Source organism: Stenella coeruleoalba (genome assembly GCF_951394435.1).
Source record: "Stenella coeruleoalba genome assembly, chromosome: 17".
Classification (NCBI taxonomy): Eukaryota; Metazoa; Chordata; class Mammalia; order Artiodactyla; family Delphinidae; genus Stenella; species Stenella coeruleoalba.
The window spans coordinates 32,381,102-32,394,705 of record NC_137163.1 but is presented as its reverse complement, the minus strand read 5'-3'; the positions used below and the strand labels follow the sequence as shown (position 1 = coordinate 32,394,705).

At 37.2% G+C, this 13,604-nt stretch overlaps 1 protein-coding gene across 36 annotated transcripts in view; it reads left to right on the top strand.

The window, feature by feature from the left end:
* The window catches only part of RIMS2 (regulating synaptic membrane exocytosis 2), a gene marked incomplete at its 5' end in the record, with an annotated part of 603,587 nt that overhangs the window by 240,510 nt on the left and 349,473 nt on the right, over positions 1-13,604 (top strand). For 34 of the 36 annotated variants that reach the window (XM_079901300.1, XM_079901311.1, XM_079901281.1 and 31 more), the window contains one exon: positions 818-1,128. The exons of 1 other annotated variant lie outside the window; for it this stretch is intronic. In XM_079901300.1, the coding sequence (XP_079757426.1) occupies positions 818-1,128 (311 nt within the window). Of the gene's footprint in view, positions 1-817; positions 1,129-13,604 lie in introns of those variants that run through there. One more of the 36 variants, XM_079901299.1, reaches the window with a different exon arrangement.

Below are 13,604 nucleotides of genomic sequence, written 5' to 3'. Positions count from 1 at the left end.
TTTTGTAGATCTGTTTCACAGCAATGTGAATATACTTAATATTACTGAACTATGCACTTAAAAATGGTTAAAATGGTACATTTTATGTTAAGTGTCCTACTAAAGTTATGAGCAATTAACAGGTTTCTATTGAGGATCAGCAATGTTCCTAGCTTTATTTTAGTCATTAGGAGCTACTCAAAAGAAATATTTTAGTCATTAGGAGCTACTAAAAGAAATTAGGAGCTACCCCTTCAAGAAACTGTAATATAGTTGATGGTAGAAGATTAACCTAATATTAGTAGGTAATCTATTGAAGTCCAACATATACCAGGCATTGTGCCAGACGTTTTATATAAATTATTTCAATCCTCAAAACAATATAGGGGATGAATATTATTATACCTATTTCTCTATTTTATCGTTAAAGAAACTAAGTTTTATAGCTATGAAGGTTCAGTACCTTGTTGAAGGTTGCCAAGTTTCCAGTCTTGCAGTTGGTATTTAAACCCAAGTTTTTCTAACCTCAAAATCCATTTTCTTTGTATTATACTATGCCCCTAATTTAAATACAAAGCAATTAAAGAATATAAATAAACAACTAGTAATTTCACATTCTAGTTTGGTGTTTCTACTGCCAGTAAATATTGTCAGCTTTGTCTGTTGACAAAATTAAGATATGTGATTTAATTAACAATAGCAGTTGATCAGGATTACATTTTAACTTCAGAAAGGATAACCATGTACTTTTTTTGTTAGCTTGAGTTGTTGTCTCTATTTTTATTTGCTTTTAACTTTTGGAAACACTAATTTCTTTTCCCTGTATATTCGTGTGCAGGTTATGTGGGTATGTAATTTGTGCCGAAAACAACAAGAAATCCTCACTAAATCAGGAGCATGGTTTTATAATAGTGGATCTAATACACCACAGCAACCTGATCAAAAGGTTCTCCGAGGACTGCGGAATGAGGAGGCACCTCAGGAGAAGAAAGCAAAACTGCATGAGCAGGCCCCGTTCCAAGGACCCTCAGGTGACTTATCTGTACCTGCAGTGGAGAAAAGTCGATCTCATGGGCTCACAAGACAGGATTCTATTAAAAATGGGTCAGGAGTGAAGCACCAAATTGCCAGTGACGTAGCTTCAGACAGGTAAACATTTTGCTTAATCTTTAGGTAAACATTATTTTTAATCTTCATTCCAAACAGAAATAAAAATACATGAAATGTTTAGGCAACAAATGTGTTGTCTAAATATAATGTAAATGTCCATATGTTTTATAGAAATGCTGAAAGTGATGTTCAGGACTTGAGCTATTATAGGTTTGAACAGTCTTAGGTTTGATGTGGGAGTGTCAGGTTTTTCCAGAATAAAGAAGTGAAATGAAACAGGGAACCTAGATAGGTTATGGTCACAGGAAAGACAAACTGGCATAAGAGCAAGGGGAATGCAGAAATGTTTTTTTTAAGACACTTCGGAGAGGTTCAACTGATGGGACTAACTGGGAGAGGAATTAAGAGAATGGGGAAGATTAAGGATGCCTCCAAAGGTTCTACCTTGGGTTGACAGATGAAGTGGTCTTCCAAGCAGGTAAATATTGATGAAAGGGTTTCGTGAGTTTGATTTTTCCATGGGCTAACTCTGCTATTTACTCTTTTGGCTCAGTTCTGTGGGCTTCTCCATGTTCAAAGGGTTAGACTTTTTAAAACAGTGTTTATTGTTCTTAGAGTTCCTACTTTTGGAAGGGGGAGAATGAAAAGTTTTCTTGGGAAGATTATTTTTCTATACCACGTTCCTCTGTTTAAATTAAAAACAAAATCTGGTTTACACTATGTTTGTTATCTAGAATTGGCAGATACATTTACATGTGAACAAGTAGAAAGTCATGCATTTTGTGGAAAAACAAATCTAAACTGTACTTATAGGATGGTGGGTCCTGAGCGTTATCGAATGCAAGTCTGTGTGCCCGACGCACAGTGAGGCCAAAAAATACCAAAACGTCAGTTTGGAGCGGAGAAAGGTATATTGCAGGGTCATGCAAGGAGACGGGTGGCTCAGGCCCCCCAGACCCCAAACTCCCCGTAAGCTTTCAGCAAAACCCTTTTTTAGGAAATGTGAGGGAGGGGTGTAGTTAGTTGTCAAACTTCCTGGTGTCAGAACCTTTGTTCTTGAGGTCAGGTCATGGTCAGGTAACAATGTTCCTATAAACCTCCACCAAAATGAATGTTCTTCCTGTTCTGACAAGAAAGGGCAAAGTCCCAAGGCTCAAGTTTCTCCCTCCAGAGTCCAGGCCCTGGCTAAGAGGAGGGGGTCCCTGCGCGGGCTGTTACCCTGCCTGGGAGCGTTCATCCAGCACCCAGTCTGGGTCCTCCTGCCAGTGCCCAGGCCTGGCTGAAGAGGCAGATCTCAGCTGGTGGTGCCCTCAGGGCCGGGTTATCAGACCCTGCCCAGCCATCATCACTGAGGGAGCCAAGTGCCCAGGACCCAGCTGGCTCTCAGGCTTTTCACTTAAACTGGAGGGAATCACTTGTAGCAAATACCTGTCAGGTGAATTCCCAGCTCGCAACAATTGTCCTTCTTTGAGAAGAGCCCCAGCCACAGAGGTGGACCTGAACTAATGATGTGCAGTGTTCTTGCAACTTACCCCTGACCTCCGGCCACCTCTTAGGGGGTTAGACAACTGAGCTAAGCTGTACCAATTTTCAAAACTTGAATGGACAGACTGAAGCTGATTGAAGCTGTTACCTTAGTGGCAGTGTCCACGTAATCCAGGTGCTGAGGCCTCCATTGACTGGGACCCATGGAGACTGCCGCCGCCATTAGGTCAAGGCCTGGGCCCAGCCAGTGGGCGGCCATGGCAAGGGCTCTGGAACTTTGCAGGGCACAGCCCTCAGCCTGTCCTGGGCCCCCCAGCTCACCCACCAGCGTGGAGGCTGGAGGGCCTCAAGCCGTGGGGAGAAGGCCACGATCCACCGCTCACGGCACTTTCTGCCCGGAGGATCACTGTGAGACTGACTGCTGGCAGAGCGGGACCTCTAACCGCTGTTCTAAGGCCTCGTGACGGCCACGCGCTGGCCAGGTATTAAGGGTGGAATGCTAAGGGCTGCCTGCCCACCCCGCCCCGATTACAATTTGAAGGCGAAGAACAAATCTCTCCTTCAAAGTTAACATCAGATTTTCCTCAACACGAGTCCCGTAGTAACAAAAGTTGAGTTAGGTTTTGTGATGTAGACTCTCCTCCAACTTGAGGGCAACTGACCCCCGCCCATTTACACAGCGACAGCCCTTACCTGCCTTTCTTCGGAGCCTGGACTCTGGCTGCTGGCCTGAGGTCCGGCGCTGGGCGGGGTGGTGCTGCCCTCCAGCCGCTGTTGGCCACTTGATCAGGCTTCCCTGGCCCAACACCCTGCCAGGTGCTGGGGATGGAAAAGCTCAAGCCCCAAACCCAAACGAGGGGAGTGTTGGCCAAGAACTGGAGGGCTGTGAGCCTTCAGGTACGCAGGGTTGGGAGAGGGGCTCAGCTGAGCCCGAAGAACCTGAGCGAGGCCAGCTACCGACTGGACCGCGCCCCTGCGTCCGTGCCCCACCCCACACCAGCGTCCCAGCCTCTCCTGTGCGCGGCTTGGTGCGAGGCATACCCGCTCCTATTACGTGAGCACTCAGTTATGACAGGTAAGGTAACTGGGAGTCACTTTAGAGGGTGGCTAAAGCCATCACTCTGGTGTGTTGCTATGTCTTGGGAGAATAATAAAATGATGGCTGTGCCAGATCTTTTGAAAACTAGCAAAAGTGAAACAATGTAATCCTACCTTTGGGCAAAACAGTTGGTGATTTCATGGCTGGTGTGCTATGAACTCGTCTCAGTGCAAAATCTCAGGAACCCAGGAATTTTAAGGTTAGCGGACCATCTTAGATTGAGGACCACCTTAAGCACACAAAGATTTGAGAGCGGGTAGTTTATATGGAAGGCAATCCCAGGCACTTACCTGTAGGGAAGTGGGAAATGATCCAGTTAAGAGAAAGAATACAACATTGGATGCATTCAAGAGCAGGTAACCTCTTTCAGCAGCTGTGTCTTAATCTTACCGGGACTTTTGGGAGACCCGGTATCACGACCTCAAAGTTATCCCATATAATGGGCAAGGAGGCTGGGGATATTTATCCATAACTTTCCTTTGCTATTGGTCTAGGGCTGTTCCTGGGGTTGTTAACTCTCTAGAACTCATTGCTCAAGCATACTCCTGTGCCAGAGAAAGCACTCAGGCAGAATATTAAAAATACAGTAAGCAAACATTGCTATGTGGGGAACAGTGAAGGATACGGCAACGTGGGTTAAGACAGTAGCAGTGTCTGCTACACAAGGACTTTAGAAATCAAGAAAACTTGTAAAATGGCAAGTGAAATGGTCAAGGTATATGAGCTTGGGTGAAAAAAATAGATGATAACCAGTGGAGATAGGATTTTAAATGCATGAATGACAATAAAATGGATAATGGGAACAGACTCCTTCAAAAACTAGATAGCTGCATGAGATAGTTTCCTTTGGACTTTAGAGAGGTAAGTTTGGGAAGAAAAAAGGAAATACTAAAACACTGAATCACATAATCAATTAGTAAGTTTTGGAGTGCATATTGTCAGGAGGTTACGGATGTTAGAAATAAATACAACAAATTTTCGAGTAATTAATTCATCACTGTAGGGAAGCTAGAAGCATATCTCTAATCTTTGAAGAAGGTGGTAATAAGAACAAATATATTTCTTTCAATATTATCTCTTAATGGTTCTTTCAATGACAAACTACTAGCCTGAATAAACAGTAGAATCTGGAAGCAAGGTGTAGTAGTTCCTTTTTTTCTTTTGCCTTGTGCCTTTGACAGCTGTAACTAGTAAATGCACACTTTCATGACTCCTTGCTTTCTGAACCTAATACAAGTCAGACCAATAGCTTCTTTTGTTAATAAGAATTACTTTTAGTCAGGGAAGAAGTTAGAGCTTAATATCAGATTTGGTAGTTATGCCTAGAAAATGTAACTGGTTATAATTGTATAAAGTTTTATTTGGAAAGTACTTTCTCTTCAAGACTAATTTAATTCCCCTTATCATCAGCAAGAAAGAGCCTATGGTTTATTATTTTTTAAATGCAGATTCTATATTAATTTATTAGGCCTGTATCTTTGAACCTTTTGAATTGTTTCCCCTAGAGCAAGGGATCAGCAAACTACATCCCTGGCACCAAATCTGTGCCATCTGTCTTTTGTAAATAAAGTTTTATTGGAACACAGTCACATCTATTAGTTTACTTATTATCTATGGCTGCTTTCAGCTACCATTGTAGTTATAAGAGTTGAGTAGCTGCAAGAGACCATGTTATATGGTCTTCGTAGCCTAAAATATTTACTTTATGACCCTTTACAAAAAAATTTGCCTTTTCTTGCCCAAGAGAGTAAGTAGTTAGTTCTCTTAGTGGTGTTGAAATTTCTCCTTTCTTTGCTCATTTTCTTTTGTTACTATTTAAATTACTTCAGTTAAGCCTTTTTTCTTGTTAGCCTTACCTCCCGCTCCTCTCTCTCTCTTTCTCTCTCTCTGTCTTTGTCTCTCTCTCCCCATGTTTTTCTCCTTTCTTACCACAATGGGTCTTTCAGCAGTATTTGACTTGGACAGTAAAATGGAGCATCTCATAAAAAATATAACTTCCAGTTTAAAGTATTATTAGTAATTTGTTCTTCAGTACCATTCAGAAACCAGTGGCCTCAAAAAGAGAAACTTTGCTTTAATTAAATTTAAATCTATGAACCTAGAAGTATGTTTGAGAGAAGAGTGTGTTACATTTCCTTCTTTTTAGGAGCTTTAGTTTAATCTTTAACTATATACTGCAGTGGTTTTGACCTGTTTTATGACTTTTTACTTCTCTCATAGAAGTAAAGCACAGTGCTTTACACATAGACCTTTAGTATTTACTGAGTGAATGAATACCAAGTTGGCTCTAGACCTTAGCTTTGAGTTAATGAGTATTTACTTAATTCATTTATTCATAAAAATGACAAATGTTTATTATCAACTTAGGTACAAAATATTGTTAGAGATTTTCAAATATGTTTTTTTTAATTTCAAAATACGTATTGAAATAACCACTTTTTTTGTTATGTGCAGTTTGTTTACCCTCTCCCTTACTATGTGCCCCAGGAGTGCCCAGTGGTTTCTCAGCCTTTAATTTACATCCATATAACCTGACGATCTTATTAAAATATAGATTTGAATTTGATAGGTCTGAGGTAGTACCCGAGAATCTGTGTTTTTAACAAACTGCCAAGTGATGCCAATACTACTTACTAGTGGAGACCAGTAGCAAAGCACAAAGGCATCTAGAGATATATTAGGGAGGGAAACACCAGTGTCCTTTAATAGCTCAGTGGCAGTTGTCCTTTGTAGCTCTGTCACTAAGAGGCATAACACTTAGTGGACCTTTGTGGTTCTTAGAGGCAACATCATTCCACATTTGAGTATACTGTTTTGACACATTTACTGAGTGGGGCACAGGTTGACCACATCCATGTAGGTGTAAGTATCTGACTCCCTTATTATGACATCTTGGGTTGTTGTGCCTGAGCATTTACTTATTTAAATATATTTTATTTTTTATAAATTATTTATTTTTCCTTTTATTATAGAGTTAGGAATATATATATGTCTTAAAAATTATGTGAATTCTTAGGACATTTTTTCCTCTGGATTTCCTTTTCAGGGTAGTAAAGGGGATGTTACAAAGAATTTGTTTTACAAAGAGGCTTTGGCCTGGAAGAGGGCTGTGAACCACTGGGTTAGAGGATCTAAGATGGGATTTAGAGGAGGGTGGGTGAAATAGCCATTTTTAAAACAATATTATTTTGTTAAAAAATTACAGAAAAACCAAAGTAAAACTGTTCTGCAACATTGAGTTGATGTTTTATACATTTGGAATTATTTAAAAGTTGGATGCTCGGGGCTTCCCCGGTGGCGCAGTGGTTGAGAGTCTGCCTGCCGATGCAGGGGACACGGGTTCGTGCCCCGGTCCGGGAAGATCCCACGTGCCGCGGAGCGGCTAGGCCGACGAGCTATGGCCGCTGAGCCTGCGCGTCCGGAGCCTGTGCTCCGCAACGGGAGAGGCCACAACAGAGAGGCCCGCATACCGCAAAAAAAAAAAAAAAAAAAAAAGTTGGATGCTCATATTTTCCAAAGTTGAAAATTAATGAAATTTAGGAAAAGCTATTTGTTTTTTTCTTTCATGTAACATTTTACTATTTATTTATTTAGCACTTCCTAGAATGTTGGGAGAAGTTAAAAAGTAAGAAATATTATGACTAATTTGTATGGTGGAAGAGATACAAAAACTGGAAGTTAGAAGATATAGGTCCTGTTCTAACTTCTTCCCTTTACTGTTAGCATTTGTAGATGTATATCTTTTCTTTGTGTTTACTTTTCGATCTCTGAAATAGGAAAGGTGTTCTCCAAGATCTTGAAAAGACCTCCAGGTCTAAAATTATTTATGTTGTATTTTAAGGTCTTCTGCCATGGTATAAACTTGGAAGCATTCTCTTCCATTTTTTCTTCCTCTCCTATAATTGATAGTCTTGTGTTCTATTAGTAGAGGATTGTACTCATTCATATTAAACTCATTATTATAATTAGTTTATTCAACAAATATTTATTGAATTTCGGTATAGATATTACTTGTTACCACATGGCCAAATAATTTCACCATGATTCATATTTATAATTGAATATATTGGCAATATTAGGTTAAATCTTCACTAAGAACATTTTCACTGTGATCTTATAACTGTATTACTGTGTAATATTTCTTATGCTATTTTCCCTACTTCCTTATTCTATTGTGAAACAAAAGTTTAAAAGTGATAGGAAAAAGTAACAGAGTTACCTGCTGTTAATGGACTATGAAGCATTTTTAAGAAGCATCACTACAAAGAAACAATATTTTATAGGCATTACAGATTCTTAAGTATTTATTTCTGCATTTTACTGCTTAAATAATGACACAATGAAAGTACTGAGAGACTACATTATGATTTTGTCTGGAATTTTAATTAGACAAGAGTGAAAAACAAAAAAGTCATATGACTAAATTACATCTCAGTGCATTTTGTTAGATGGTGAAAAATGCTACCAGGTGTAAGTGATGACAAGAGAGTAATACAATATAAACCGATTATCTTAGATCGAAAGTGTAAAGCTTTAAAGCAAGTTAAAACTTGTATAATGAATAGTTAACAGTTTGGTAATAACCATCATTTCTTTATTCTCTGTTACTGTTGACCTTCCAGGTATCTTTGTGAGCATTTGATTATTTTAAAGTAAAAGTAATAATTAAAATATATGTTCAAGACTTCTGCTATATGTATAGATGGAATAATAGGGCCTCGATTTACCTTTTTGCCCAAAACATCTGTAAAAATAGACAAACTATTTGAAACAATGGTTTTTAAGAAATTGGGCGTCAGGCAACAGAGGAGAATAATACCTGAGAAATGGGAAATAAAGCGAGCCTTATGATTGCCTTAGCATACTGCTTTGAGAGTTTCCAGGATGTTGCAAGGGAGAGGAGTATAGGCAGAGCCCAGAGGTCTTCCTGAGTTGAGGAGACAGTTCTGAGGTTATGGGGAGACCAAGGCAGCTGGAGTTTTCTAGAAAGAGTACCAGAGAGGAGAGAGCTGAACAGCAAGATATCCTGGAGATCTACAGATAATTCTTGTGTATTCAGTGGAGGAATGATTGGGACATGCATGTGAAGAAACTACTTGAGGCCAGGGAAAGAATCATCCAAAATGATTAGAGAAACACTGGCCTGCATTCACACAGGACCAAGAATAGTGTCTGTTCCCAGCAGCCAGACTAGAAAACCTCAAGATTCCTGGAACTCTGGGTAGAGTATTTTGGAAAGTCTTGCCTCAGCAGTGGGGAATAATCAATGCTAAACTGGGTACTGCTCTCAGACAGAATAACAAATCATAAAAACAAGACCTGAAAGGATCAGCCTGTTTCCAAGTAACTTAATTGCCTCCCAGAACAAAGTTCAAGAAGATTTATAGGAATACAAAAATATCCAGCACCCAACAAGATAAAAGTCGCAGTGTTTGGCATTCAGTCAAAAATAACCAGGCAAAACAGCCCGAAAGCACAATCAATAGTTAGAAAGTAATCAGACACTGGACACCAATCCAGAAGTGACACAGATATTAGAATGAGCAGGCAAGAACGTTAAAAAAGTTACTATAATTGTATTCCATATAATTTTAAAAGTTAAGTAGAAATATGTAATATATGAAAATAAATGCTAAAATGATCTAATGCTAAAATGAGATGAGAATTATAATATTGGAAATGAAAAATGCACTTGATGGGGATAATGGAAGTTTAGGTATTGAAGAAGAAAAGATTAGTGGATTTGAAAACAAACCAATAGAAATGATCCAAATTGAAACACAGAATTAAAAAATGAATAAAATAATTTAAAAAGTGAAAGAGAATCATCAACTAAGGGACAATATCAAGCAGTTAATATACATGTCCTTGAAGGGGGAGGAGAGCATGCAGAGTACAAAGAAAAATGTAAAGAAATGATTGCCAGAATATTTTCAGATTTCATAAAACTACAAATCTTTAGCTCTGAGAAGGTCTACAAACTCCAAATACAAGAAACATGAAGAAAGCTACACTAAGGCATATCATAATCCAGTTTCATAAAATAAGTAATAGAGAAGCAATCTTAAAATCAGTCAGAGAAAAAAGACATGTTTATGTGTATAGACATGCTTACAAAGATAAAGATGACAGCAGATTTCTTGTTGGGAACAATGTAAGAGAGATGAGAATGAAACAAATGTCTTTAAAGTACTAAGAGATTTAAAAACAATAAATAAGCCATCAACTAGTATTTTATAGCAGTGAAAATCTTTGAAAAATGAAGGCAAAAATACCTTTTCAGATATACAAATGCTGAAAAAATTCATCACCAGCGTAACTGCATTGTAGGAAATGATAAACAGAGTCCTCTAGGCAGAAGGAAAATTATACCAGATAGATATATGTATCTACACAAGAAATGAAGAACAATGGCAGTGATAAATACATGGGTAAATATATAATCCTTTTTTCTTGTTACTTAAAAATGCTTAGAAGATAATAGAAGACAATGGAGAGTCTGTAATATGTACCCACTCATACTGACAACTAATTTTCAACAAAGGTACAACGGCAATTAAACAGAGAAAGGACAGAAAGGAGAAGAAGACTGAAAGCAGATTGTACTGTAACAATGAATATCCATTTAAAAAATGAAATTTGAAGCTTGCTTTTTTACCATTAAAAAACCCCCAAAATGGATCATAGCTATAAATATAAAAATTAAAAGTATAAAACTTCTAGAAGAAAATATAGAAGAAAATTGTTGTGACCTTGCTTTGGGCTAAAACTATAAAGCTGCTAGGAGGAGCCAGAGGAGACTATCTTCATGACGTAGGCAAGGATTTTGAGATAAACACAAGAAGTGCTAATTATAAAAGGCAAAAAAATGACAAAATAGACATCATCAAAATTAAAACTTTGTTCATCAAAGATACTAAGAAAATGTATAACCAAATTATACTTCAAGAAATTTCAGGAGAAAATATTTGCAATACATGTAGCTTAAAAAGAATATAAAGAGCACTTACATTTAAATAATAGAAATAAAAAATAACCCTAAAAAGTGCAAAAGTATTTTCTCCACAACAGAAATACACAAATGGCTAATAAACAAAGGAAAAATGTCCTATGTCTTTAGTCATTTGGGAGATGCAAAGCATGATAACCATGAGATACTTTGATGCACTCACTTGGAAAATTACAATTAAAAAAAAAACAATGAAAAACCTGATATCACTTAACATCTGTGAAGATTTGGAGCTACTGGATCTCTAATACTTTGCTGGTGAGAGTTTAAAACATGTAAAATGGTACAGGTGTTTTGGAAAAGTGTTTGACAGTTTCTTATAAAATTAAATATACACTTGTCTTGTGCCCCAGTAATTCTATTTTTAGGTATTTACCTAAGAAAAATGGAATCATATGTGTACAAAAATACTTGTGTATTAAGGTTTATCGCAGCTTTGTTCTTAGTAGCCCCCAAATGGAAACTTCCCACATGTCCACCAATCAGGTGAATGGATAAACAGATTTTGGTAAATTCAAATAAAAGTATTGTTCATTAATAAAACTAGAAAACTATTTACATGCACAGAAACACGGATGTCTCAAAACCATTGTGCTGAGTGAGAGAATCTAGACATTAAAGAGTATATAATATACGATTCCATGTATATTAAGGTCAACAAGAGACAAAACAAATCTTCAGTGTAAGAAATCATAACAATGCTTTTGTTGGGGAAACTTCCTGGAGTGATGGAAATGTTCTGTGTCTTGAGAGGGATATGGATTACTAGTTGTATATATTTGTCAATAGCTATTGTAGTGTTGCACTTAAGATTTGTATACTTTTTACTGAATGTAAATTATATTTCAATAAAAAATTAAAAGGGAATTATGTGCATAATTGCTACATTAAATTGTTTAAATTAAAAACTTCCCAATTTTATTGAAATATAATTGATGTGCAACATTGCATTAATTTGTGTGCAACGTGATTTGATATATGTATATACCGCAAAATGATTTCCACAGTAAGTTTGGTTAACACCCATCACCTCACTTGGTTATACATTTTTTGTCTTGTGATGAGCACCTTTAAGATCTTCTCTCTTATGTTTCCTACATTTTAAGATTGCTAGTTTCATTGAAATTTTATTGGTATTAAATACTTAAGATTTGTTGTGAAATTGCATCAGAAGTGGATGATTTTTCTTCATAATCTTTCAACAATGGCTCTTTTTAATAGATTCAGAGATGTCCATATTTATAGAATGCTGATAGTAGACCTAGAATCAAACCAATTATATTTAGAGTACTAAGTGTGGATTACATATGATGTACAGACTATGTGGATTGTTTCTATGAGCTGTCCGATGAAACGGTGACATAATTCTTATGAATCTTATTCAAAATGGTTATATGGGGTATGTGGCGAGGGAAAACTAACATGAAGATTAGAGGAGGTAGATAAAGAGATGTAAAGGGAAATAATTTTTAAAAGGAAACAACGTATAGTTAAGAAAGAGATTAGACTATAAATAGCCAAGGAACTAGAAAAGGTAAAATTCCGATGGTTGCCTTAGGAGAAAAAGAATCTTAATAACATGGAAGCCAGTGGCCTTATAACCTTTATTCCTAGATATTCCTTCTATAATTTTTAGAATATCAGATGAAACAACAAGGCAACAAAGATGACTAGATATTGGGTGGCACTTCCAGTAATTTATGCACATTCAATAAATGGTTGGTGCAGATGCTGAATGAGTGCAAACTGTAATACTAATGGCTTTGACGTGACCAGTGTCATTTCTGTAGCATCTTTGTCTTTTATTGGCAGAACGATCAATCAGTAGACATGAAGATATATAATGGCATGTTCTCATATAGCGAACACTGAAGAGATGTCTTTATTTTTAAGAATATGATATGAGTACCTGAAGACAAATATGACTTTTTTTAAAAAGGATGTTTAACATATGAGAATTGGTTTGACTGTGTAGAAGTCAGATAGGCTGTTCACTCGGAATAAGTAATTTTAATAGTTTTAATGTCAATATTTAGGTGAAAGAAGAGAGTATTCCAATTTCCATTGAATTAAGCTTGAACCATTGTCAAGTTTCTTTCATTTAAGTGACCTATAAGTAGAATTGCAATGCATGCCAGTTTGCCCAGGACAGTCCAGTTTACACCTGCTCTCCTGGCAGCCTGCATAGGTTGGCATTTGTCCTGGATTTTTTTATATGAAATATTTTATTAAGCGTTGCATTATAAGCTGGGTTGAGTTTGATAGGTCTCCACCTGGTACTTATAGCTTCTGACATGACTTCATTCTGTGTGGGATTCATGTGCAGTGAACAGAGTTCTCATCTGAAATACAGCCAGCAATAATCTATCTTTTCCCCAACTTTTCGGATACAAGGTAATGAACATTTCTCTTTTCAGGACAGGACGCACAGTGCTCGCTGACAAAATGAAGTGTGATTGAAAGGTCTCTGGTGGTGGTGTGAGAGGTATTTGACATTGCTGCCCCACTTACCCTTTGGCGTATAGGCCAGCTTTGTCATGGCTCATTCTTTAGCATTTGAGATGCAGGAATCAAGGTTTGTGTGAGACTTTAGAAAATTTAGATAGGTGCGTATGAAATATGTGCAAGAAATAGAGGCTGAACAATCTTGTACAATGTATGGAAAGTAGTCTGGATGTTTTTTCTACAGTGGTATTGTCATTTATTGCATAGTGTAAACATAGAACTATTTGTGTATTTTATTATTCGGTAATTTAAAAAACTTTTGCAATAAATATTTCATCAGCAAGGTGCTATAAAATGAAAATGTGTTTTAACTGATTATGTGTAACCTGTACAAAATTTTTGTTTCATTTGCCATCTACTAGGGGGCTCATAGTCACTGAATACGTGAATTCAAAAAAGAAAATAATATCTGGTAAA